General features: G+C 41.9%; 1 protein-coding gene and 1 long non-coding RNA gene across 3 annotated transcripts in view; one reads left to right on the top strand and one right to left on the bottom strand.

Annotated features, from left to right (window-relative positions):
- Window positions 1-12,312, top strand: part of TGM3 (transglutaminase 3) — a 51,372-nt gene extending 39,060 nt beyond the window's left edge. The window contains exons 10-13 of the mRNA XM_007474948.3: window positions 2,419-2,730; window positions 6,209-6,366; window positions 9,705-9,838; window positions 11,063-12,312. Of these exons, the coding sequence (XP_007475010.2) occupies window positions 2,419-2,730; window positions 6,209-6,366; window positions 9,705-9,838; window positions 11,063-11,210 (752 nt within the window). The 3' untranslated portion in view covers window positions 11,211-12,312. The remainder of the gene's footprint in view (window positions 1-2,418; window positions 2,731-6,208; window positions 6,367-9,704; window positions 9,839-11,062) is intronic.
- LOC103103620 (uncharacterized) overlaps window positions 1-24,498 on the bottom strand; it is a 71,828-nt gene that overhangs the window by 36,018 nt on the left and 11,312 nt on the right. The gene's annotated exons all lie outside the window — the stretch shown is intronic.

Raw genomic sequence — 24,498 nt, 5'->3', positions numbered from 1 at the left:
ATCTGGTGATCTCTTGACTCTGTTGCTGCCTTTTTCTGACTGCCATTCTATCCTCATGACCCAATTTGCTCAATGATTTCCTTCACACAATTCCCACCTCTAATTCTTTGGGATACCAACATGTTAAATCTCCTTACTTGGATTTTTCAGATTAACATGTCAGGTCTCACCAATGAACCATTTGGAGTTTATAAACTTAAGAGTCACTAGGAGGTATAAAATATTGTACCCTTATATAGGGGAAATTATAACAATTTGGGGGATAAGAGGGAAAAAAGGAAGAAGAAAAAATTATTGATAGACACATTGACAAAAAACAATTTGGGGTACTCCCCTTTGATATAAGAGTTTATATTCAGAATAAGTGATAGGTTCAACCCCCTTCAGTTCAGTTTATTATATCCAGAAGTTTACACTGGATCTCTTGATGTAGTGTGTGATTTCTATAAGCATCCTTATGACATCTTCACCAGAAGATTCACTTTCTAGGTTTGGGTGTTGGCAATTTTCTTTTCCTAAAATTACTTTAAAAGATCTTAAACTTTGGATTTTAGGATAATTTTACAAAGTAACATGCCACGCTTCCTGCTTGCCAGTCCCCGATTCAAAGGATGCAGCAGCTGCCAACTCCCAGAATGACTTTTGATAGATCTTTTCTCTCCAGACCTGTTTCCTACCTTTAAAATGAGAGGGTTGGAGTCGATGGCCTGTAAGGTCCCTTCCAAAGCTAACATCATCAGTTCTAAAGTCTCTTCCAGATCTGATATTCTCTGTTTCATGGTTCTTATAGAGAAAATAGTCCTGGGCAGAATCAGTGCCAGAAAGAAGATTCCTTTGTAAACTGACACTGGCTGCTCCATCCTACCAATAACCTCACCTACAGCTTATAGAGCTGTGGGCTTTAAATCACCATTCTGTAGTGAGACTATACCTAATAGTAGAGACTAAACCTCAGAAAGTGTCTGAATGCAGAATAAAAAGAAACCTCGGCAGATTGATGTCCAATATATCCCAAAAAGGTGGATTTGAGAGTATGACTTATTCCAAGCTAATGTCATGTTGATGCAAAAAGCCTAGAATAAGGATAAAACAAGTCAAAAGCAAAATAAAAATAAATAAATAAAAAGGCTACAACTTATTGTAAGAAGCACTTTATAAAGTGCATTTGTATATAAATTTTCATATACGGTATCTCATTTTTACCTCATAAGAACCCTATGAAGTATTCGTATTCCCATTTAATATATGAGGAAACTGAACATCAGAAATGAGAAATGACTTGCCCAGGGTCACAAAAGAGTCATTGGCAGATCCAGGTCCACCGCCTTTTTCCCTACTGGCCCCATGTAGCTTCAACAAAGGCTATTTCCATGCCTTACTGGACCCTGTAAGTGGGAAAATGACCCAGTGGCATCAGCCCAGAGGACCTAACCTGAGTTCTGGGCTCTGCCTTAGCTCCTGCATGACATGAAGCCGAGTCATTTGACCAGTCAGCCTCAATTTCCTCACCTAATGACGCCAGCTTTGCCCCAAGGAGTAGCTCATAAAAGTGGTTGCTAAGCATTCTGCGTAACAGAAGTACTAAAGACTGAACACAGGAGTAGGAAGTCCAGATCCTTGGGCAAACCCCAGAAGCTGACCTACATTGTCCCAGTGTGAGCACTCCCCTTTCTGCAGACAGTTCTGCAGAAGTACAGTTTCCAGAGTAGCTCTTGGCCTGAGCAGTTCAGCCTACATCTCTGCTAAAGGATGGGAAGAAGCCAAGAGGAGCCAAGACTACAGGAACCTGGCTGCTCTGGTAATCTGGCTTTCCCTTGAGAGCTGGAGCTGATCCCTCTCCTAGCCCAACATGGGAGGAGATTGGAGAGGTGGGGCCAGTACAGTCAGCTCCCTTCTTTCCACTGACAGTCCTTATTTTGTATGTCAGTCTTAGGGATTGAAGCTTGGCATTAGCTCCCAGTCATAGACAGATACAACCTAAAACACAGACTGTAGGAGCTGGAATGGACCTGAGGTTGGAGAATATCAGACCTGGAATTGTCCTTAGATTGTTCCTTAAGAATAGTATCTATCTTGTATCCGTGTTTATGTCCCTGGTGCCTAGCCCAGTGGGCAGGTATGCATGTAGAAGAAACTTCATATATGTTTGTGAAATTGAAACTGAGTCAGACTTAGAATCTTGAAGCTGAAAGGAACCTAAATAGAGATCGTCTAGGATTCTAACTTCCCTGTTTTACAGATGAGGACACAGAAATCTAAGGAGGGGAAGCTGCTAGCCCAAAGTTACCCAGCAAATCGATAGCAAAGGCAAGACTAGACCTCAAATCTTGCAGTCTAGCACTCTTGCCACTATTCTAAGGCAACCTCAAAACACCTAAGATCCTTCCTCTAACACCTTCTCTATCCCCTGTTGCACAGGTTCCAAACAAGAGAGGGATGTGTTCATGAAGGCTTTGCAGAAGCTGAAGCCGGAAGCTGGGCGTTTCGGTGCCACATCATCTGAGGCAGGAGGGTCAGCGGAGAAGCCCTCCAGCATCTCTGGGAAGTTCAAGGTCAATGGCACCCTGGAAGTGGGGAAAGAGGTCAACCTGGCCCTGCAGCTTAAAAACATGTCAGGAGACTGGAAGACTATAACAGTGAACATGACAGCCTGGACTATTGTGTATAATGGGACCCTGGTACATGAGGTGTGGAAGAATTCCTTCACCGCTTCTCTGAACCCTGAAGAAGGTAACTTGTGAGCTCTTCCCTTAATAATTCCCTCTTCTTCTACAATTTATAATTGACATTATGCTCAGCATATATTATAATCCTTACAAAGAAGGTAGACATTGCAGAGATTATTGTCCCCATTGCACAGATGAGGCTCAGAAAAAGCAAGTGACTTGCCCAAAGTCACAGAGTTAATACTGTTAAAAAGGAGGTAGGAATGTTGTCTCTCTCAATGGAATTTAAGATCTTTGGGGGAGAGAACTCTGGGGTAGAGAACCCCTGGACCTAGAATGATGTCTAGTACATAGTAGATACTTAACAAAGGTTTACTGGTAGCTTATTAATGCTTATTGATTCTACCCTAAAGTGTGGGAAATAATGGAGCTGACTATAGGAGTATGCAGTACAAGTCAAGAAGAGACCCATAAGGTTCCAGGTTAGCTCAAAAAGTAAAGATGAAGGGAGAAGGCAAGCCTTGAAGGGCAAGATAATTAGACAAAACAGTAGATAGATAGATAGATAGATAGATAGATAGATAGATAGATAGATAGATAGATAGATAGAGACAGGCAGGAAGACAGACAGACAGACAAATAAATGATAGATTGATAGATAGATAGATAGATAGATAGATAGATAGATAGATAGATAGATAGAGACAGGCAGGAAGACAAACAAATAAATAGACAGATTGATTGATTGATTGATTGATAAGGTGATTAAACACAAATTTGAGAGTAGATGGATAGAGAAATACAGAGATTGATAGTTCAGAGATAGACAAAAGGATAGACAGACAGACAGATAGGTAGATCTATGTGTTGTCTCCCCCATTAGAACATGAATGTCTTAAAATCAGGGACTCTTACTTTTCAATTTGTATTCCCAGCCCCTAGCAGAGCAGTTTGCACATAGTAATCACGTAATAAATGTTTTTATTTGTTCATTTATTTGTAGTGAGATAGAACATCTATTACATACTTACTATGTGCTAGGTTCTACAGGTAAGCAAGGCCAGCCCTACGCTCCAGGATTCGAATGGAGCAGGACAAGGACGTGTGGTGGCTGGGGGCAGGGGAGGGAATGCACACTGAGCAGCAAGGTGTGGAGTGGAGTGAACCAGCTGGTGGCAGCTCTCTAGAGCCATTTGTTACATTTTCAGCATGCGCATTTACACATTGGAAATCATTACATGTTACAGATCAGGACTCAGGTTATTTGCTTTCTTTGTCTAGATTTAAGAAAGTAATGAAGTAAATGTTAATAATGCACATTAACCTTCTAGCTGTTAGGCACTTACCAGCATCACCTTGCCTGGGCCCCAGTAAAATAATGCAAAAACTGATTTTTTCATGCTGAGTGATCCAGAGCCAGAATCCAGGTTACTAGAGGGAAGACAGAAAGATAGTCCAAGAAGAGACTGAGGCAGGCTGTGAACTGGCAGAAGTGCTCTGAGGTTCTCAGATGAAAGATTTTCTCAAGGTTGGGTTATGTATTGTAGCTCATGGGGCCTCTGCTGGGCCTGAACTACAATTTCTCCTCTTGCCTGGGTTCTGGTTGGGAAGAAACTATAGAAACCATAGGCCTTCCTTTACACCTTCTCCCAAAGGCAGAACATCATAATAAAAACAAAAAAGAATAGTGCTTTGTGGTTAAAGAAATTACATTTTACCCACAACAACCCTATTAAATAGTACAGATTGTAGTAATATAGTACATTTCTTATAATCCTCATTTTGCAAGTGAAGAAACTGAAGTTTAGAAATCTCATTTAATCCTCCCAACAACTCTAGAAGGTAGCTATTGTTATTACCTGCCCACCACCCACTTACAGATGAGGAAACTGAGGTAAACAGCAATGAAGTGACTTGCTCAGGATCATACAACCAGATATACACTCAGGTTTTCCTGACAGGCCTCATACTCTCTCCTTGGTGCCTCTGAGAAGCCTCCCAAGGTAGGCTGAATGGGACCAGATATAATCTTTATAAAAGCATTTTTAAATAACAGGTTTAGGAGTTTACACTTGAACCTTATAAGCAATGGGAAACCATTGAATGTTCTCAGGCAGGGAGGGATACACTAGAAAATTTACCTTGGTGGGAAAGATTGGAGACTACAGATATGGAGGGGGACCAATTAGGAGGCTGTAGAATTCTAGAATGTCCGAGCTGTAAGGAACAACAAAGAATCTCTTCAATTCCAACATTTTATAGATGAGGAGACTGAGACAGGCAGCATTAAATGACTTCCCCAGGGTCACACAGCTAGTAACTGTCTGAGGTTAGATTTGAACTCAGGAAGAGGAGTCTTCCCAGCACTAGACCTACCTGCCCCATAAAGGGGCAACAGAGATCATTACATTCAATTCCATCATTTTACAGATGAGGAAACAGAGGCAAACAGCGGTAAAGTGGCTTGATAAGTGGAGGCAAGGTCCCACCTGCTCATTTGTGTCTTTGCCTCTCTCAGGTGCTGTAGGCCTGTCCAGTCTGACTTTGAGGGTCATGTCACTGATAATGGGGAGTCTCTGTAGGGTAGCTATGGGGTTCTGAAGGGAGGCACATGAGTCAGGCTCAGCGATGTCTTTGTCATCTGGCTAGTGTGAAGAGGAGGGCAAAGAGGAAAGGAGGAAACCTGATCCCTCTCCTCCTCAAGGGGCAAATGCCAACATAGTAGGAGCTAGTCACTTAGATTTGAGGCCACTAAGTGACCACAAGCAAATTATTTCTCTCTGAGTCTTAATTTCCTTATCTAAAAGTGGGAATAATAACCCCTGCACTGCCTAACTCCTGGAGTTGTTGTGGCCATCAAATGCCATAACTTATGTGAAACATCTTGGTACCATAAAGCAAGATGAGAGAATGCCCCCTGGAAAGGAGGAGACCCACATCTATCCTAAACTTTATAATGAGACCATTAGGCAGGTGGGAGGGCCTGAAACCAATGCAGAAACCAATGGTCTAGGCTCCATACCTCTCCTTACCTGGCAACCTCAGAATTTGCTTTGAGTTTGAGATATGCCACCCTGTAGGGCTCATGTGAGTCTCCTGTCAAACTGAAATGTAGCCTGTGGCTCCCGCTTGGGGTCACTTTCTGTGACTGGTGAATGAAGGAAGGAAAGAGAGCATCTCTCCCAGGTTGGGCGGCCCTCTGTGCCCAGACGTGACTGGGTCCTGGGGACTTAAACATCCTTCATTCTTCTCTAGGAGAGCAGCAGTGCCCAAGCTCTTAAAAACTTTCCCCTATATATAAATCTGGCCTGCTGGGAGTTTGCTTAACTCTTTTACAGTGAATGTCCTATCCTAATCCCAGGGTAGCTGTTAGCAGCAGCTGTGTGGCCACCTCAACATCCAAAAGAAGAAGTGTTTTTATCAGAGATTAGTTAAGAAGTCAAACAAGAATTGAACCAGGAACATTTCCCCAGAGTGGCCTAGCTTCATATTCACGTCCTAAGATAACCCTGTCCTACTCATTCTTGGAATTCTCCTTGCAGAGGCAGAGTACCCAGTAAGGATCTCATACCCTCAATATGAAAACTACTTGACAGCAGACAACATGGTCCGTATCACTGCTGTGTGTCAAGTCTCTGATGAGGCTGAGGTAGTGGTGGAGAGAGATGTCATTTTGGACAACCCTGCCATCACTCTGGAGGTAAAAGGATGCTCCTATGGTGGGGTTGGGGAATGGGGTGGAAGGGGGAGAGTAAAGGGTAGAGACTCTGGGAGCGAGGGGGAGGGAGAAAGGGACCCTCACCCAACACACATACACTCATTACTTTGAAATGAGTGTAGCCACATCTCAAGAATGCTGAAAACACTATCATACCCACAACCCCTGAGTTCTTTGAAAGAAGATGATCCTTCCCAAATATACACAGAGGCAGCCATGATTCCTACATAGTTTCTAATAGTATCTCAACTCGGGGTTTTATACCAGATTGTTTTCCTGGTGCATATTCACATGCCTGAAGAAATAGATGGTCACATCCCCTTTTTATCTTCTCCTCTTTCTATACCCTAACATTTGTTTAAGTCATATCTATGAACTTCTCAGGTCACACTGGAGATAGACAGTAAAGGGGGAATGAAGGAACTCTGGACAACATAACTAATTAAGCATGTCTCCAGAATGCCCCAGAGTAACCTAGTACCCTGGTTGGGAAACAGAGATGCAAGCCTTCCAGGGAGCTTGCTTCCTGGTTAACTACTCATCCTCTTGCCAGATGCCTGTCAGTACCCCCCTTTTCCTGCTGGCCCACATCAGGCTCCAAGGTTTTCTCCTTTCCAATTTCAGTCTGAGGCTGAAAATCCTCATTTGGTGGATTCTCTGGATAAAACTTGGGTTTCCTTTCCAAAGATATCACCCATTCCCCCCAACCCATCCATCTTACCAGCTATTTACAGTAGAAATAGATAGTAAAATGACAGCACTAACTTGGGTTTGAAATCCAGTTTTGCCCCATACTACTCATGTGATCGTGGGCAAATCACAACCTCCCAGGACCCAGGTTACCTCATCTGTAAAAGATGGGGTTTAACTAGGGCATCTGAGCCCATTTCCTCAGCCATCAAATGAAGAGATTGAACTAAATGGCCTCTAAGACCTTTCCAGCTCTAAATTCCATAGGAATGCCATGTTCTTAATATATGATTGTAAAATGCACTCATTATCCAATATTATTAAAATATATTATTAATATGGATTAATTAACTCCATTATCTTGTTGAATCCTCAGAAGGATTCAGTCTTACAAGGAAGAAAAGCATGTCTCCCTTTTACAAATAAGATGGAGAGCTGAGGAAGCAGCATCTTCTAGAGGGTCACCTTCTTAGGCAAGAGATTCTCTGGGACTTGAAGAAGCCACTTTGCTTAGCTCAAAGAGGGTACCTCCCTGTCCTCTTTTGAAAGGACTGAGGCACAGAAGGTCTCAAGACCTTGCCTCTGGAGTCTTACAGCCTCTGCTGTAATGGGTGTGTGGGGCCCATCTCTCTGCCACTACCAGTATTTGCAGTCCAGTCCAGAGGCCAGGGGAGCCACAACCAGCTCAACTACAAAGCCACTGTAGCTATAGAAAATCAGGACTCTGTCAGCAACAGTCCTAAAAGTCCACCTTCCCCATAGGGGACACTGGCCTCAGGCAAGGGGAAGAGATGAGCCCAGATGGAGGAGAGCTAGAGAGAAAAGCTGGATTCCCATCAGACATCAAGCTCTCAAGCAAAGCCTCTCCTCTGGGGCCAGAGTCCTTCCAGGCTGTCTCCTGAACCCCCTAAGGGTTTATCTCCACTTCTAACCCATCTGTGCTGTGACAGTATACTGGGGATTACTCTATCCATGGAAGGCTTTAAAAGAAGAGCCTTATGGGGAAACAAACGAATCTTCTCTGGTACACACTCATGAAGTCATGTAGTCCAGCCCTGCCCACTTCACAAATGAGATTTAGAACCAGAGAAATTAAGTGATTTACCAAAAGTTACCCAGGGAGCAAGTAACCAAGGTGGGATTTGAACCCTGGTCCTCAGATTTCAAATGCTGCTTTCACTTTTCTACTCCTGCTGTTCTGCAGAGGCAAACTATTTATTCCAGGGATGTTATCATCTTATGATTCTCCCCCCACCTTAATTGGGATGATCAACCAACCTCCCAAGGATATGGGAAAGATAGAGCACTTCTCTACTGGTTGTGTCTCACTCCAGAACCTGGAAGAGATGTGGAACCACTCCAGGCAGTTTGACCTGACCATCCACACTGGAAAAACAAGTGAAGAAAGAATGTTCAGTTTTATGACACAGAGCTAGATGGGTGACCTAGAGTGCTTGTCCATCAGCGTCAATAGCTTGGATGGATAGCATAACCAAACACGAAGAAGGCCTAATATCGGACAAGAGTAGGAAAGTGGGAAATTTGGGGAAATTCCAAAGCTCTTTAATGACTCCAAACTTCTCCTATAAACAAAAGGGTGCATCTTTTCAATAGCCGTGGCCCGGCACACTACCATCTCTGGAAGAATTTTTAAAATGAGGGTCCCTCTGTGAGCAGTGGAGAAGCACATGGATGGCTGGGAAAGTACAAGCCCACTGCCACAAATGGCAAATAAGGACGTTAATGAAGAAAAGTCCAATAAATACTGTATGGTCAGGTAGTGAGAGTGAGGGATAATGAAGCCGATGTATTCCACTATTATCAACAAGGTGTTGGATAAAAATACGGGAGATCCCAGCATTTGGGGAGGTCCCTCGAGCAAACTGGGAGAGCACAGGCATGAATGCATGGCATAATCAGGGTCAGATTGGCCATATCTTTGAGATCGGGGCCTATTGGAATAAGGTTTAAATTCACACATATTAAGAAGTTCTTTTTATTATAATATATAACAAAATAATATCAATTAACTTCCAATTTTTTTTTAGTTAATACTTCAAGTATTTTTTCCAGAGTCATACTGGGAAAGGGAAAAACCCTGGCTCAGGAACCAAACATCATGTCTCTTTTCCTGGCTCTTTCCCTGACTCCAAGTGACCTTGGAAAAGTCAGTTCTCCTCTCTAGACCTCAATTCCTCATCTATAAAAAAGGAGTTGGTCTAGCTTAGTGGTATCAAACTTAAACAGAAATAGGGTCACCAAACCATTCATAAGGATTTCTATAGGCCCACATAAGGCTTAGAAACCACATGTTAACATCATGTTTTTTTTTTTTACTTGTTTTGCTAAATAGTTCCCAATTACACGTGAATTTGATTTGACAGCTCTCTAGAGAGTTGCCCCTGGGCCTCACTATTTGACATCTCTGATCTAGATGACCTTTAAGAGACCTTCCTGCTCTAATTTCCCAAGTTTCTCAGCCTGTGAGTAAGGGGCAGAGCTGGAATGGAAAGCCTGAGTCCTGCCATTTCTCCCCCCACTGCCTCCTAGGTTAGCCACAGAGGAGCCCCCAGGGACTAGTGAGGCTAGGGAAACAATGCCATCACGGCATCTCTATCTTCTCTCCACAGTTACTGGACCAGGCCAGAGTAAAAACCCCCGTAAATGTGCGGGTTCTGTTTGCCAACCCCCTGGATATACCAGTGGATAATTGTGTGCTCACGGTGGAAGGCAGCGGTCTCATGCGAGGGAACCTCAAAATTAGGTGAGTTTGGGGGGCCTCAGCCCTGGGCGGGGACTGATGTGATTCAGGAAGTTGGTTCGATTAGATCTGGTGTGGTTGGGGGAGCCCTTGCCATTCTCAAAGCCTGTGTTCTACACCCCTTCTCCCACCTCTGCTCTAGCCTTGCCAGTCACTGCAGGGCCCAGGGCCTGTAACCTGTGGGGCAAAGGGTGGAGGAGAGGATGAGGAGGCAGCCCATTCTCTGGGCACTCACAAAGGCCAGAGGTTCTGGCACATAAACACGGAATGTTCTCCATAGGCTGGGTCCCAGATCTAAGGCCATGTTGCCAACTTGACCTGTGACCTTGGGCAAATGTCTTTGTTTTTCTGGTCCTCCATTTCCTCCTCTGAGGAATGTGTGTCTATATGATGTCTAGAATTATGTGATCATCTCTCTGATCCCTTTAAGTTCCAACATTCTATGACTAAACAGAGACTTTATCGGTTTCAGAGGTGCCTGGAGGAAGAGGGCCCCAGATCAGGTCATTTGAGGTGTCCTTCAGGCTAACTCTGGGTTTGGGGCTTTGGCACAGAGCAATTAGATTTGCTTGACTGTGCCCCAGCAGGCACACCTAGGAGCAGAGTTGTGGGTAGGAATTATAGGGAGGGAGACTTCATTCAGCTCACTACACGGAAGAACTATTAGCATTGAATGGCAGAACTGTTAGATTTCCTAATATTCCTAGCAGTGGAATGGACAGTCCCAAGAAGCAGCAAATTCCTCATCCCTGGAGAATTTTTAGTTTGTTTTCCCAAAAGTGGAGCATAATGGTGAACGTCTATGGAAGAGATTCATGAATAGAACAGGGGTTTGGACAAGGTGCCGTCTGAAATCCTTCTAGCTCCAAGCCAGTGACTCAAGAGGCCATCCCAAGTCCTACCCAGGTTTCACCAGCCCCCAGAGCTTTACCGCTAGCCACAGGGGCTTAAATCATAGAAAACAAAACATCAGAACTGGAAGCGGCCTCGCTTTCTCTGTTTGGGAGGAAAAATTGAACAGGAAGCTGAGACCCAGGTGACTTGTCCAAGGTTGCACATCTGCAATGGCAGAGCTAAGACCAGGATCCAAGAGTCTCACGATTCCCAGTGAGCTGTCTTTTCATACAGCACTGTTTGGCTAAGGCTGTGTCCCCCAGGTGACATGAGATTGGGGCAACTGGTTCTCTTTCCTCCTCATCTCTTCTCATGCTTCTCTCTTTTCTTCAGGGTGCCATCCCTAAGCCCCAAGGAGCACTCCAACTTCAAGTTTGAGATCACCCCCCTCAGGAGCGGCACCAAACAGCTGAACATTGACTTCTCCTGCAACAAGTTTCCAGCAATCAAGGCCTTCATGTCTGTTGATGTGACCGAATGAGGAGGTTGGAGCTATCTGCTGTCCACCTCCCCTCCTGCCTGGATAAACTGGGGTCAAGGGCTTGTTGAGGTAGCCTTGTTACCCAGCCAGGGCTGCCCTGCCTGGAAAGCCCTCCCAAGAGCCAGGCTATTTAAACACCTTGGTCAAGTCCCCTTCTCTATACCCACACACATCTTCTCATACATATATGCATATGCACACATTCTTTCTTACATGCATAATCATATACATACATTCTTTCTCCAAAGCACAAATATGTACCCCCCTCACATATTCTTTTTCCAGTGCATATATGCTCTCTCTCTCTCACTCACTCACACATACACACACATACACACACACACACACACTCTCTCTCTCTCTTTCTCTCTCTCTCTCTCTCTCTCTCTCTCTAACTCACTCACTTTCTTCTCAGGTGGTATCTGCACAGGATGCCCCCACTTTACATTTGCACATTCCCCAGTAGGTAATTCCCTCCTCAGGCTACAGCTGCCTCCTCTGTTTTTTCTCTAAGCACCCTCTATCTTGGATTTGCACTCTACTTGACCTTTGAACTTTTAGGGTAGAAAGAATAATAATAGTCCCCCTAATTAATTTTGAGATAGTACTTTATGGTCTCCCAAGCTCATTATTGCTTATATCTTACAGTTTACAAAGGGCTTTCACATCCATTGTCTCATTGGATGCTTTCAGCAACCCTATGAGGGTATAACAAGGTAGGGATTTTTATCCCCATTTTATGGATAGGGAAATTGAGAGTCAGAAAAATAAAGCAGTTTGGCCACCCAGCTAGTTAATGACAGAAGCAGGATCCAAACCAAAATCTAAAGACTCCCAAGTTGAGGGCTCTTTCCATTGTATCCATTGCAGATGCCTAATCAGTCATCTCTTTTAATAAATTGTAACTATTTTTAAAAATCATATCATAGAAGAAAAATCTATCATAAAAGAAGAGGATGCTTTGGATCATTTGCCAACTTGATATTAGTGTTGATACTTCTCCTGCTTCTACCTCAGACATGAGGGTGTGGGGGATAAAACCTGCCCCAGGATACAATTCCATACATTAAACATTGGTAATAATAAAAAAGTTATACAATAGTGACATGTTATACAAAGGACATCCCATTCTCATTCCTTCTGGGAAAGGAGCTTCTCATAGCATTCTTTGTTACCACACTTGGGCAGTCAAAGGAGCCCAGAAATCTATCCCCACTGCCCCCATCATATTCTAGGTTTTCTAGTTCCATGATTATTATCATCCCCAATCTTCTCCATTTCAAGAGTTCTCAGATTTTTGTGAATCTGTTTGATGGGTTGTAGCTTCATGAGTGAAGGAGGACTTGGAACACAGAATGTCAAAGCTGGAAAAGACCTTCTGCCATAAAGGCAGAACCAGTAGACTCCTTGGAGATGATCCCATTCAATCGCCCCATTTGGGGAAATAGGTCTAGGGAGGATAAGTATCTTTTGAGGCAGTCAAAAATAGATATCAAATCTCTAGCCTCTTGGCCTCAAGGTTTCCAGTGGGGGGATGAACCAGTGGGAAACTCTTCCCCTACAGATGGAGAGGAGAGGAGATTTTTGTCTCCATTCATGTAAAGAGGCCATGGGTTGTCTCCAAGTCCAAAGTGTTTTATGGTGTGACATTATAGTAGACATTACCTTTCTGTTTTTCCCAATTCATGAGGCTCTGGGAATGACAGAAAGAGGTACTACCTCTGCCTAACTGAACCATCAGTCCACTCACTGTGCTTTTAAAGACTGACAGATTGGCAAACCAGAAAAAGGACAAAAAACAAACACATTTAAAGGTGGAGAGAAACCTCTCAGACTAGTATCTGTTTAGTTCAGATTAGTCCAGAGACTATCATTGCTTCCTAGGCCCAACTTTCTCTGTTATACCACCCAGAAGATTTCCCCCTCCCCTGTTCCAGAACATACACATTCACTCATCTTGGTCAACTGTTCAAGAAGGATCATAGAATCATCGAACAGTAGATGTTGGAGTATAGAATAGTAGAGGCAGAAGATACATCCAGAAAAAAAAATGTTATACCTCAAGGACACTTTAGAGCACAGGCTGTTAAAGCCTAAAGGAACCTTAGAAGATCGAATGTCAGAATTGGAGAGCACAGAATCTCAAGAGTTTCAAGAAACCTCAAAGTCCAGCTGGTTCAACCCATCTCTATAAAGAAATCTCTTCTTCAATGTCTCCCACAAATGGTCATCTGACTTTTTCTGGAAGATTTGTACTGAGGAAGAAATCAGCTACTCCCAAGGCAACCCATCCCACTTTGGCATAGTTCTAACTATTCCAAAATTTCCCATTACATTGAACTAAAATTAGCCATCTGACAGGGTCTGTCTGTTACTTCTAGTTCTGCCTTCCGGATCCAGAGAGAACCACTCTAATTCTTCATCCCCATAATAGTCCTTCAAATACTTCAGGGAAGAAACAGTTGTTATATCCTCTCTAAGTCTTCTTCAAGCTAAACATTCCCCATCCTTTCAACTGATCCCCATGTGGTATGGTCACCACCCTAGTCATCCTCCTCTGGAAAATCTCCAGATGTCCATCTAAAAATATGGAATTAGAACTCAATACAATGTAGTATGACCAAGACAGAAAGCCATGGGACTCTCATTTCCCCTGTGCTAGACATGATGCTTCTAAAAACAACTTAAGATCAGCATTTTTGACTACCATGTTACAGTATTGACTAAAATTGAGCTTGTAGTCCACTAAACCTCTTCATAACCCTGATCTTTTTCACAGAAACTTTTTCCAGATATAGCACCTCCATATTGTATTTGTAAAGTTGATTTTGAAATACAGGTATAAGACTGTATATTTATCCTTGCCAAATTTAATCTTGGTAGATCCAGATCATTCTACCCAAAATTTTTTTTAGATTCTGAAGTTGTAGTTCAATGGGTTAACAATCCTGCCCAGCATTATCTCCTCTCCAAATCCAATACAATATGCCTTTACCCAAATCATTTCTAAAACTGTTAAGTACCATAAACCCAAGGAAAAATCTCTAATGCATTTCACTCTAGCTTTCTCTCCAAGTTGATATTAATGATTGCTCTTTCAGTCCAGTCATTCAGCCAGTTCTAAATCTATCCAGCTGTGTGATCACCTAACCCACATCTCTCCCTCTGGTCCACAAGGAGAGTATGAGAAACTCTGCCAAATGCTTTGATAAAATCTAGGCAAATTTACACTATTACCCTTATCTGCAAGTCTTGTCAGTACCAGAACCTGAGATCTCATTGAAAGGGGGACTCCCTCCTCTGATACAAATAACTTATGACTGTAGTCGCCTAAGGCACAGAGAAGGTAAACTTGCCCATGGTCACAGAGCCAGTATCAACAGCAGGATATGAACCTTACTGATTCCAAGTCTAGTTTTCTGGAGATGGAACCTAGAAGGTCCTGGCAAGTGATGGTCTATGAGGTCATGAAGAGTCAGACACAACATTGCACAACAACAACAGCAACATGTCATGATGCCTCTCTGATTAATCTCCTAACCTATTCAAAATAGTCTGGCAGACCTATTCTTGATAAAGCTATTCTGCCTCTTAGCAATCATTGATTCTCTTTCTATATTCTCACAAATCATCTTGCAATAATATACATTGTAGAATTTTGTCAGCATTAATTAAAGCAATCTCACTGGTTTATAATTCATAGACTCTACCTTCCTTTTTAAAAATAATTAGTGAAGGGCAGCTAGGTAGTTCAGCGGATTGAAAGCCAGGTCTAGAGATAGGAGGTCCTGAGTTCAAATCTGACCTCAGACACTTTCCAGCTGTGTGACCCTGGGCAAGTCACTTAACCCCCATTGCCTAGCCTTACTGCTCTTCTACCTTAGAACCAATACACAGTATTAATTCTAAGATGGAAGATAAGGATTTTATTTTTTTAAATTGATCTTCATTTGTCTTCTAGTCTTGAGGTACTAACAATCATCAGAAAACATAATTTTATTCTGTATATATCTTAAATTTATTCAGATACTTTTCCCAATCTGTGTTACAATCTATGGTGATTACATCCCAAATCATCCCAGAATTAGGGTTGCACATGCTTACTCTTCTACCACAAGCACCTATCACCCAGGGTTGTTGTAAGGATCAAATAAAGAAGTTTTTATAAAGTGCCTGGCACACAGTAGGAGCTTAATAAATGCTCGTTTCCTTCCTTCCTTCCTTAGAGGCCCTGGCCAGGCTTTTGCATTCATCCTCGGAAACCTTCCCTTTTCTTCTATCTTTATACATGTTCATTTACAGTCTGAATAAGAAAGAAAGGAATCCCTTGTGAGGCCCAGCATCCCTAGAGCCAGGACACATTGGAGAAAAAGCCATAACTCCCACCAGACTAGGAGATGGGCAAGGTTATTTTCTCTTCCCTTGATAGACAACAGAGCCAGACAGCAATGCCAAAGGAGCTAGGTTAGAAGCAGCAGATGGCAACAGCTAGAGCTTCCTCTACCTGGGCCCTAGAAAGTAGAAATGGGGCAGGGATAAGACTCACAGAGGGCCTAGGCTAGACAAATCTTTATTCTTAAAATTAGATGACATTGGACATTTATATTGTGGGCACTTTGGGACTAAGAGTTATTCTAGAGTTTCTATCAGTTTTTTCCACCTTTTTTACCAATAAAAATTTCTTCAGTCAATCAGTGAAAATCTGATATTCCTATATATCCACATGAGTCCCTAAAAATATTTCCTTCTTTATTACTCCTCAGAATTTGCTCGTAGCTTCAGAACATCATTCTTGGAAGCTTCCCTTTTCCTCTTGGACTGACTTCCTCTGAAGAATTTTAGACCATTGGGTCCTACTTATCACTTTTTCTGAAGCCCTCTGACATTTGCTCTGCCAAAATCTGTTGTGTACAGCAGACAATCTCTGTCCTTCCCCTTCTTCTCAATCACAGACCCTAAGACAGAGTGGTCCCTTGCTCCCAGGATTCCTATCATTTCTACTTTAGCAGCCATTTTCCTCCTTATTGAACAGAATTACATCCAAGTTTCAGCTCCCCCCAGTCACTCACCCTTCTTTTTAAAGAATGACTATCCATCAGGCACATCCAAAATGAATCAGACAGCCCTTGTACTTGTCTGCTATATTTTCTAACTCACATAAATAAATACAAATAGCCTACCCTGTTCTGTTCCCTGAGCATGTAGCTAGAGAGAGAGGAGGCTGATTTGGAGCCTCTGATGAGCCTCCCAGAACTGAGGTTCAGGGCTGTTTCTCAGCTGCCCATGAGGCAGGTACAGTTGGAAGAGTTGAAGTGCCTGAGATATCCTTGGGACAATAAACTCTAGTAAGGATCAGGGTCTGGAATAGTGGATCTTAGACCTGGAAAAAGTAGTAGGGCAGGAGCAGAGGTACCAGGAATCTCTGGAATAAGGACGAGTATAAGCAGGCACCCTGTTTTTCCCTCTCCTCCTTTATGAGACTTTGTCATGCCCTTCCCATTCCTTTTTTTTTTTTCAAAATAAATTTAAAATTTTTTTAATACTTTATTTATTTTTAAGTATTTTCCTATGGTTACATGATTCATGTTTGTGCCTTCCCCTTTTCCCTTCCCCCTCCCAGAGCCAACAAGCAATTCTACTGAGTTATACATGTAATTAAATAAAATTGTTAAGAGTGACAGTTATCACTAATGGATTGGGGTGGAGAAGGAAGATGGGAAGAATTAGTTGATTTGGGGATGGTCTTGTTTCTAGTGACATCCTCTGAGTAAAGGTACCTTCCAGGAGCTAATTTGCTAGGGGCAGCTAAGAAGTTCTGTGGATAGAGAGCCAGGCTTAGAGCCACATCTGGTCTCAGACATTTGCTAGCTGTGTGACCCTGGGCAAGTCATTTGACCCCCATTGCCTAGCCCTTACCACTCTTCTGCCTTGGAACCAATGCACAGTAGTGATTCTAAGATGGAAGATAAGGGTTTTAAAAAAAAAATTTTTTTTAATTAAGAGTTATTTTGCTTGTCCCTCTGGTAAGTGAAGGTGGGAGGAGAATTCAACCTAATGGTGGCAATATTGAATTTAGGACCTCTACTCTTTCAAGCACAAAGAAGAGTTAGTGTGGTATGGGTCCAATGGGGTAGTGCTATGGAGTGGGAAAAGACCTCAGCCTGGGGTCAGAGAAGCTGGGACCCAATCTTGGTTTTGCCACTTACTATCTGTATATCCTCAGACAAGTCACAAACTCTCTGGCCCTCAGAGTTCTGTTTCTTGAATTTTTTATTGATTTCCTCCATCTCTCCAAGTGATCTGTCAATAGTCCTTTTGTTTCTCTCACTTGACCTTAACCCAAAGGTTCTCCACCATGCTTCTCACCTGCAATTACTGAATTTTTTCATATGAATGGGCAAATATGAATAAAGCAACAGGCCTGGGCTTAGGAAGACCTGAATTCAAATCCAGCCTTAGACAGTCACTCTGCTATCCTGGGCAAATCACTTATGACTCAGTTTCCTCACCATTGAGATAATAATAACACCTACATTGCAGATTTGTTTAATGTGACATTTGATAAAATTATGTTTAGAGTCATTAAGTCCCATAGAAACAATGTTATTTGTAAACAGTTAGCTAAGATTCCTGAGGGCTTTCATGACTTTACATGAAGGGTTCAGTCATAATTTTTTTTAACCCCTCACTTTCTGTTTTAGCATCAATACTAAGTATCAATTCCAAGGCAGAAGCTACAAAACATAGATTGCAGACTTGAAGAAATGCAACTCAGGTTCTTCACAATTAGCATTTATTCTTGCCAATGGGTCCCTTTAGCCACATGTAAACTTCGTCAATTGTTTTAATTTTCTTCAGTAATACTCTTAAACTTTAAAACTGTCCATTTTATTTAAACTGTCCATTTTAATAAATATGTATGCCTTTAAAAAATAATGGGCTAGGCAATTAGAGTTAATTGACTTGCCCAGGGTGACCCAGCTAGGAAATGTCTGAGGCTAGATTTGAATACCAAATATGCATTTCCTTTTTTAAAAAAACCTTTACCTTCTGTTTTAGAATTAATTCTAAGCATCAGTTCTAAGGCAGAGGAGCAGAAAGGGCTAGGCAACTGGGGTTAAGTGGCTTGCCCAAGATCATACAGTTAGGAAATGTCAAGGTCATATTTGAACCCAGGACCTCCTGTTTCAAGGCCTGGCATTCTGTCCACTGTGCTACCTAGCTGCATTGATTATAATCTCTAACAATATTGTTGCAAAATTATATTGGAGTGGAAAAGTTTTTGCAAGGCATGCCTTTATTAGAACATAGAACCTGAAAATCCAGAGCCAAAAAGGGCCTTGAAATGTGGAATATTAAATAATCAAGAATGTCAGAATTAGAAGGGATATAAGAAAGAATACATTGAGTATTAAAACTAGAAGGGGTTCTAAATATTATCTAAACCAGCGGTTCTCAACCTTTCTAATGCCGTGACCCCACATTACAGTTCCTCATGTTGCAGTGACCCCAAACCAAAAAATTATTTTGGTGGCTACTTCAAAACTGTAATTTTGCTACAGTTATGATTCGGAATGTAAATACTTGATATGCATTATGTATTCTCATTGCTACAAATTGGGAGGTTGAGAACCGCTGCTCTAGAGCAATGCTTGATTTTAGAGCAAGAAACTAAGGGCCAAATAGACTTGCCCAAGGTCATACTGAGTTAATGATAGCAATGGAATAGTCTCTCCTTATAAAACACTCACAAGTCTAGTCAGAGAGAATGTTCATCCCCACGAAAGAGTTCAGGTACATAGCTCTGTATGAATAATGGTCACATCATTAGCAGTCAGTTTCTCTAAGTTCAATTATCTGATTTGGGGTGGGGAAAGGAATGTAAGATCATAGATCTGGAATTAGAAGAGACCTCCGAAGCCATCTAATCCAACCTTCTACAGATAAGAAGACTAAGATGGAGAAAGGCTCAAGTGACTTGCCTAAAGTCACAGTTATTTAACAACAAAGGTAAAATTTGAACTCAAGTTCTCTGACCCCAGAACCACTCTTTCTACCCCAACACATGAGGGAAGAGTGAGGAACAGCCACAAGAGGTAAGTGATTCAGGAAAAAACAATGGGGGGGGGGAGGGGAGAAGAGTATTCTCAGGGACAAGAAGAAACTACCTTTGGGGGAGGGAAGAACAGGAGCCAGAAGGTCTAAGAGAAGGCTATTAGGATGGACAGTAATAATGAATCCATTCACTTTTAGAGAATTGAGGCACATACATGAGTGTGAGGGGATGTGCAATATACCCATTTGTGTATATCCTTGCTTTGGAATTTGTTGATGGGTAGGAGGGTGCTATGGGTAGGAGTGACTATGTAGGCGTGTGTGATTATGAGAGAGACATGTTGGCAAAAGGCATGTATGTTTTGGGGCTGCAAAAGTGCCTATAATAAATTTTTTTAGGAAACAGCAGTCTGTGAAAAGGCATCCAGTACCCAGATTGCTCAGTCTTTTTCACTATTAACACCATTGCCTTAGTTCCCTATCCAGAATGTTCTGCTTTGCTCCATAGGATAGAACCAATGTCATGTTGTAGGAGACAGACATTTTTACCCAGTAGAATGAAGAGCTTCCTAACAATTGGAGCTACCCAAATATTGAACGGGCCTAATAGGGTGGGAGGTCTACATTCTCAATTACATGGAGGCCTCCAAGTGAAGCCTAGATGGCCAGCTGTTTGGTAACTTGGAACATTCATTTAAATTAATTATTCATTTAAATAATTTAATCATTTGGATTAATTAATTTCAGCACATAAAAGACCATTACACTTTTTCAGTCTTTCCCTCCAAATGTCCTTCAGGATTATTCATATTCAAACACTCTTCCTCATCTGACCAAAATCAGTGTGTAGGTTCTACTCTGTCTTCCCAGATTTCTTGGTGTTCCTCCTCCTTACTGGTCATAGTTGCATTAGAACTTGGATTTTTCTTGAGTCTCAACTCAGAGCTTTCCTGAGCCCACAATGATTCTCTTAAAAGAAGGCATATATATGAGGAGATGGAAAATTAGCATCATGGGTCCTTGCTATGTGTCCAGTGAATGGCACCCATAATGAATGTTGTAGGAGTTCAAAAGAGAGATAGATCACCATGCCCCAAACTTCAGAGGGAAGGCTTCTCCAAGGAGTTGTACTTCCAGGGGACCTTGAAGGAAAATCAGAATTCAGAGAGGCAAAGAAAGAGACATTGAGAGCATTCAAGGTAGAAGAGGAGAATGGAACAGAAGGGACCTTATAAACCATCTTATCCTCCCTGTTTTATAGAGAAAACCAAGGCTGAGAGAAAAAAGGTGGCTCAAAATATGTGGACTGGAAACCAAGAACAGACCAATCTTATTAGACCAGAGGGAACTTATAGGCAGTAAGTTTAGAGAGGTAATGGGGGGCCATGCTGGAGAAGACCTAACATGACTAAAGTGAGCTTAGAAAAGCGAAAAGAGCACTAGTTTAGGCGTCAAGAGACTCAAATTCAAATCCTGACTCTGCTACTTATTTTCTATGTGTCCTTGAGCAAGTCACTTCTTTCTGGGGGTTGGACTGAAGGACTTCTAAGGTCCATTCCAGTTCTAAATACTCTGGCTGGAGATGGGTAGGTTCCTGGGTCCCCATCCCATTGTCTTGGCAAAGGCGGGGACATAATATCATCCTAGAATATGATTTACTGAATTCTCACCTATCATTTTCAGCTGTATCACTAGTATAACCTGCTATTATACCCAGTGTAAGAATTAGAACCAATTAGAGTACTCCAACTACCTGGTATTTTTCTTCTGTGTTGTGTTTGGTTCCTACTTGTTTACAAGGAGGTTGTAATCTATCAGTCCCTTCCCCACCCCTACCCTCGAGGGGCTAAACCCTGATGATTTTCCTTTAAGAAGGAGGCACTCCATTAATAAGCTAAACAGTATTGCCCAAAGCTACCAATCACCTGAGAGACCAGGGATGACTCTAGCTAGAAGAATGTGGTCAGGTACCACTGAGACAAACAAGCCCATCTGATAACCCTCAGATACCCAAACAAGAAAGGGGAGGGCTATTTCCCCACATCTAGAGCCTTCTTAAAATGCTGGTTCCTCCACTAAAGCTTCCTGGCCCGGTTCTCCCCCCCAAAAAAAAATCTCTGCCCAGTTTATCAGGGTATAGTGGGGAAAAAAATATCTAATCAAATATCAGAAAACCCAGGTTTTAGCCTGTTTCTGTCACCAGATCACTGTACATTTGGGACATCTTTCTCCTCCCTGGGTCTCATTCTCCCCCTCTGTAAGAAGAGAGTAATTCGAGAAAGAAAGGATTAGTCTAGATCAAAGGTTCTTAACCTGGGATCCAGAGAGTCCAAAGATAGATTTCAAGGGGTCTGTGAACTTGAGGAGGAAAAAATTGCATTTTTCTTTTCACTAGCCTCCAATTGAACTTTAGCATTTCATTCCACTATAAATATGAGCCACAAATCACACTAGTTAGTATCAGGCATACCGTCAAAGGGGCCCATGACACAAAAAAGGTTAAGAACCCCTAATGATTTTTTAAATCTTTATTATTTTTTGTTTTCTCCTTACCTTCATTTCCAACCATAGCCCTTCTCCCCACCCAGTACACCATCTCTTTTGACCCTAGGCCAGTCATTTAATCTCTGTTTACTTCAGTTCCTTATCTGTAACATGGAAATAATAAAAGCACCTACCTCCCAGGGTTGTTGTGAGGTCCAAATGAAATCACTATATAGCATTTCACACAATGTCTGGCATATAAGGAGTGCTATATAATGTCAGCTATCATCATCATTACAACAAAGTACAAGAAAGAGAATTTTTAAAAGCAATTTGACAAATTTAACCAATATGTCAACCAAACCTGACAATGTATGAAATATTCTATACCCATACTCCTCCACCTCTGCAGAAAAGGTGAAAGAGAGGCACTTTCTTCTGTCTCTTCTTGGTCATTATCATTTCACAGCCCTCAGTTTCAATGGTGATGTTGTTCTTTGCATTTTCACCTTTGTGGTCATTTTGTATATTGTTTTCCTGGTTCTGATTACTTCATTTTCATCAGTTCATAGATATCTTCCCTATATTCATCAAATTAATCGTTTCTTACAGATCTTAATATCCTATTACATTCATGCACCACAGTTGGTTTAGCCATTTCCCCAATAAATGGGCATCTACTTTGTTTGAAGTTCTTTGCTACAACAAATGAGACTATCTTGAAACTTTCTGCCATCCCAAGAGGCCAAAGATTTCACCCATAGGTGTCAAAACAAAAAGCAAAGGCAATTTCTGCCCAGAAGGAGCAAACATAGTAAAATGAGGAATCAAAACACATAAAGCAGGAGGGGCCAGGATAGAGGAACTTTGAGAATATTTTAGATATTGTGAATGTAGTAATGTAGTAGAATGGATTGTCACACACCTTCCAGGTTTGGTAGAGTTGACTTTTACAGTTAGAATGTGAATTTAGTGGGGCTAGGGGATATGATGGAAAGAGCATTGGTTCTAGAGTCAGAAAAATCTAAGCTCAAATCCAGCTTCAGACATTTACTAGTTGTGTGACCCTGGACATGTCATTTAACTTTGCCTCAATTTCCTCATCTGTAAAATGAGCTAGAGAAGGAAATAGCAAACCATTCCAGAATCTTTGCCAAGAAAACCCTAAGTTGGACACGACTGAACAACAAGAAGAATGTGAACTTCTTGGGATTAGGTACTGCTGCCCCCTTTATATTTGTACTCTCAGTGCTGAGAATAAACAGTTCCTGGATCTTAGCAAGTACTTAATAAAATGCTTCTTGACTGGCTGTTCCAGAACCAAGGAAGGAGAAGCAAAGTAAAAATCCAGCTTAGAGGATTAAGTTTCCAGGATCTGGTTTCTGATTGGGAGAAAATAGATTTAGTCATTCATTTAGTTCAAGAATTAGGACTCCTGTGTCCCTGCCATCAGAAAAATCCCAGTTTAGTTAAGGGGATAAAGTCTATACATAGTAACAGAACCAAAAGTGCAGGAGAGAGACAGTGATGTTCTGGTAAATATTTTAACAAGTGGCTCTCCAAAGAAAGGAGAGAAAATATGTCCCACTTTTAAATTCAAATTGTATTATTCATATTTTCTCCAACACTTAAGTTGAGACAATCAAACAACAACAAGAAGTCAAGCCATGATTTGTAAGATTTGCTGATTTTTGAGTAGCAAATGCTCATCCTGAAATTCTCTAACAGGAGTTGGTTCCTGCACATCCCTGGTTCAGAGAGGTATAAAGTGCCATTCTGATTCAGGAGAATGGTGGAGGGTGGTGGATTTGGATGGGACCTCAAAGCATGGGTAAGATTTTAACACTTTGTTTTGGGGAAAAGGATATTAGAGGAAGGTCTTCAAGGCAGAACCTTCTCCTAGTAAGTGCTCAAGTACTTAAGGGTAAGTTTTAACCTTTTTTTCTGCATCATGATTTCTCTGGCAGTCTGGTGAAGCCAATGGCCCCCTCTTCAGAATGTTTTTAAATGCATAAAATAAAATACATAGAATTGCAAAGAAAAACCAGTTTGTTGAAATGTGGTTATCAATAAATGTGCTTGTTTTTTAAAGTTCTCAGTTCCCTCTAGATGGATGGATGGATGAATAAATTTATTCTTAAACTGTTAGTTTGATGCATGAGTATTTTTTTTAATCTTTATCTTCTGCCTTAGAATCAGTACTGTGTGTTGGTCCCAAGGCAGAAGAGCAGTAAAGGCTAGGCAATGGGGGTTAAGTGACTTGCCCAGGGTTACCCAGCTAGGAAGTGTCTGAGGCCAAATCAGAACCCAGGACCATCCCTCCCCCATCTCCAGACCTGGCTCGCTTATCCCTCAACTGAGCCATCTAGGCACCCAATATATGTTCTTTCTCAATCAATCAGCAAATATTCCCTGAGACCTCAGCTATAAGAAAAGACTTTATGCTCAGCAATCAAAGTAGGCACAAAGCTAGTAAATGAAGTATGGAACCAGCCCCTTAGGGAAAGCAGGACTCCTTCACACACATGTGCCAAGTTAATGTGCTATTAGTTAATAGCCATGACTACTATATGCCAATTCCTGCTAAATGCCAATGGTATGAAATGGAAAGATTCTTGGGCTGTTAAAGGAAGACTTGAATGAAAGGGGTAGCCCTGGACTTGGGCCTTGAAGGATGGACACAATCTCAAAGGAAGGAAGGTCAGTGTGAGCCAGGGTGGTCAGAAAAACATCTTGGATGAACTGAAGG

The sequence above is a fragment of the Monodelphis domestica genome, chromosome 1 (assembly GCF_027887165.1).
Source record: "Monodelphis domestica isolate mMonDom1 chromosome 1, mMonDom1.pri, whole genome shotgun sequence".
Classification (NCBI taxonomy): domain Eukaryota; kingdom Metazoa; phylum Chordata; class Mammalia; order Didelphimorphia; family Didelphidae; genus Monodelphis; species Monodelphis domestica.
Note: the sequence above shows the minus strand (reverse complement) of the source record. Positions and strands in the feature narration are given on the sequence as shown.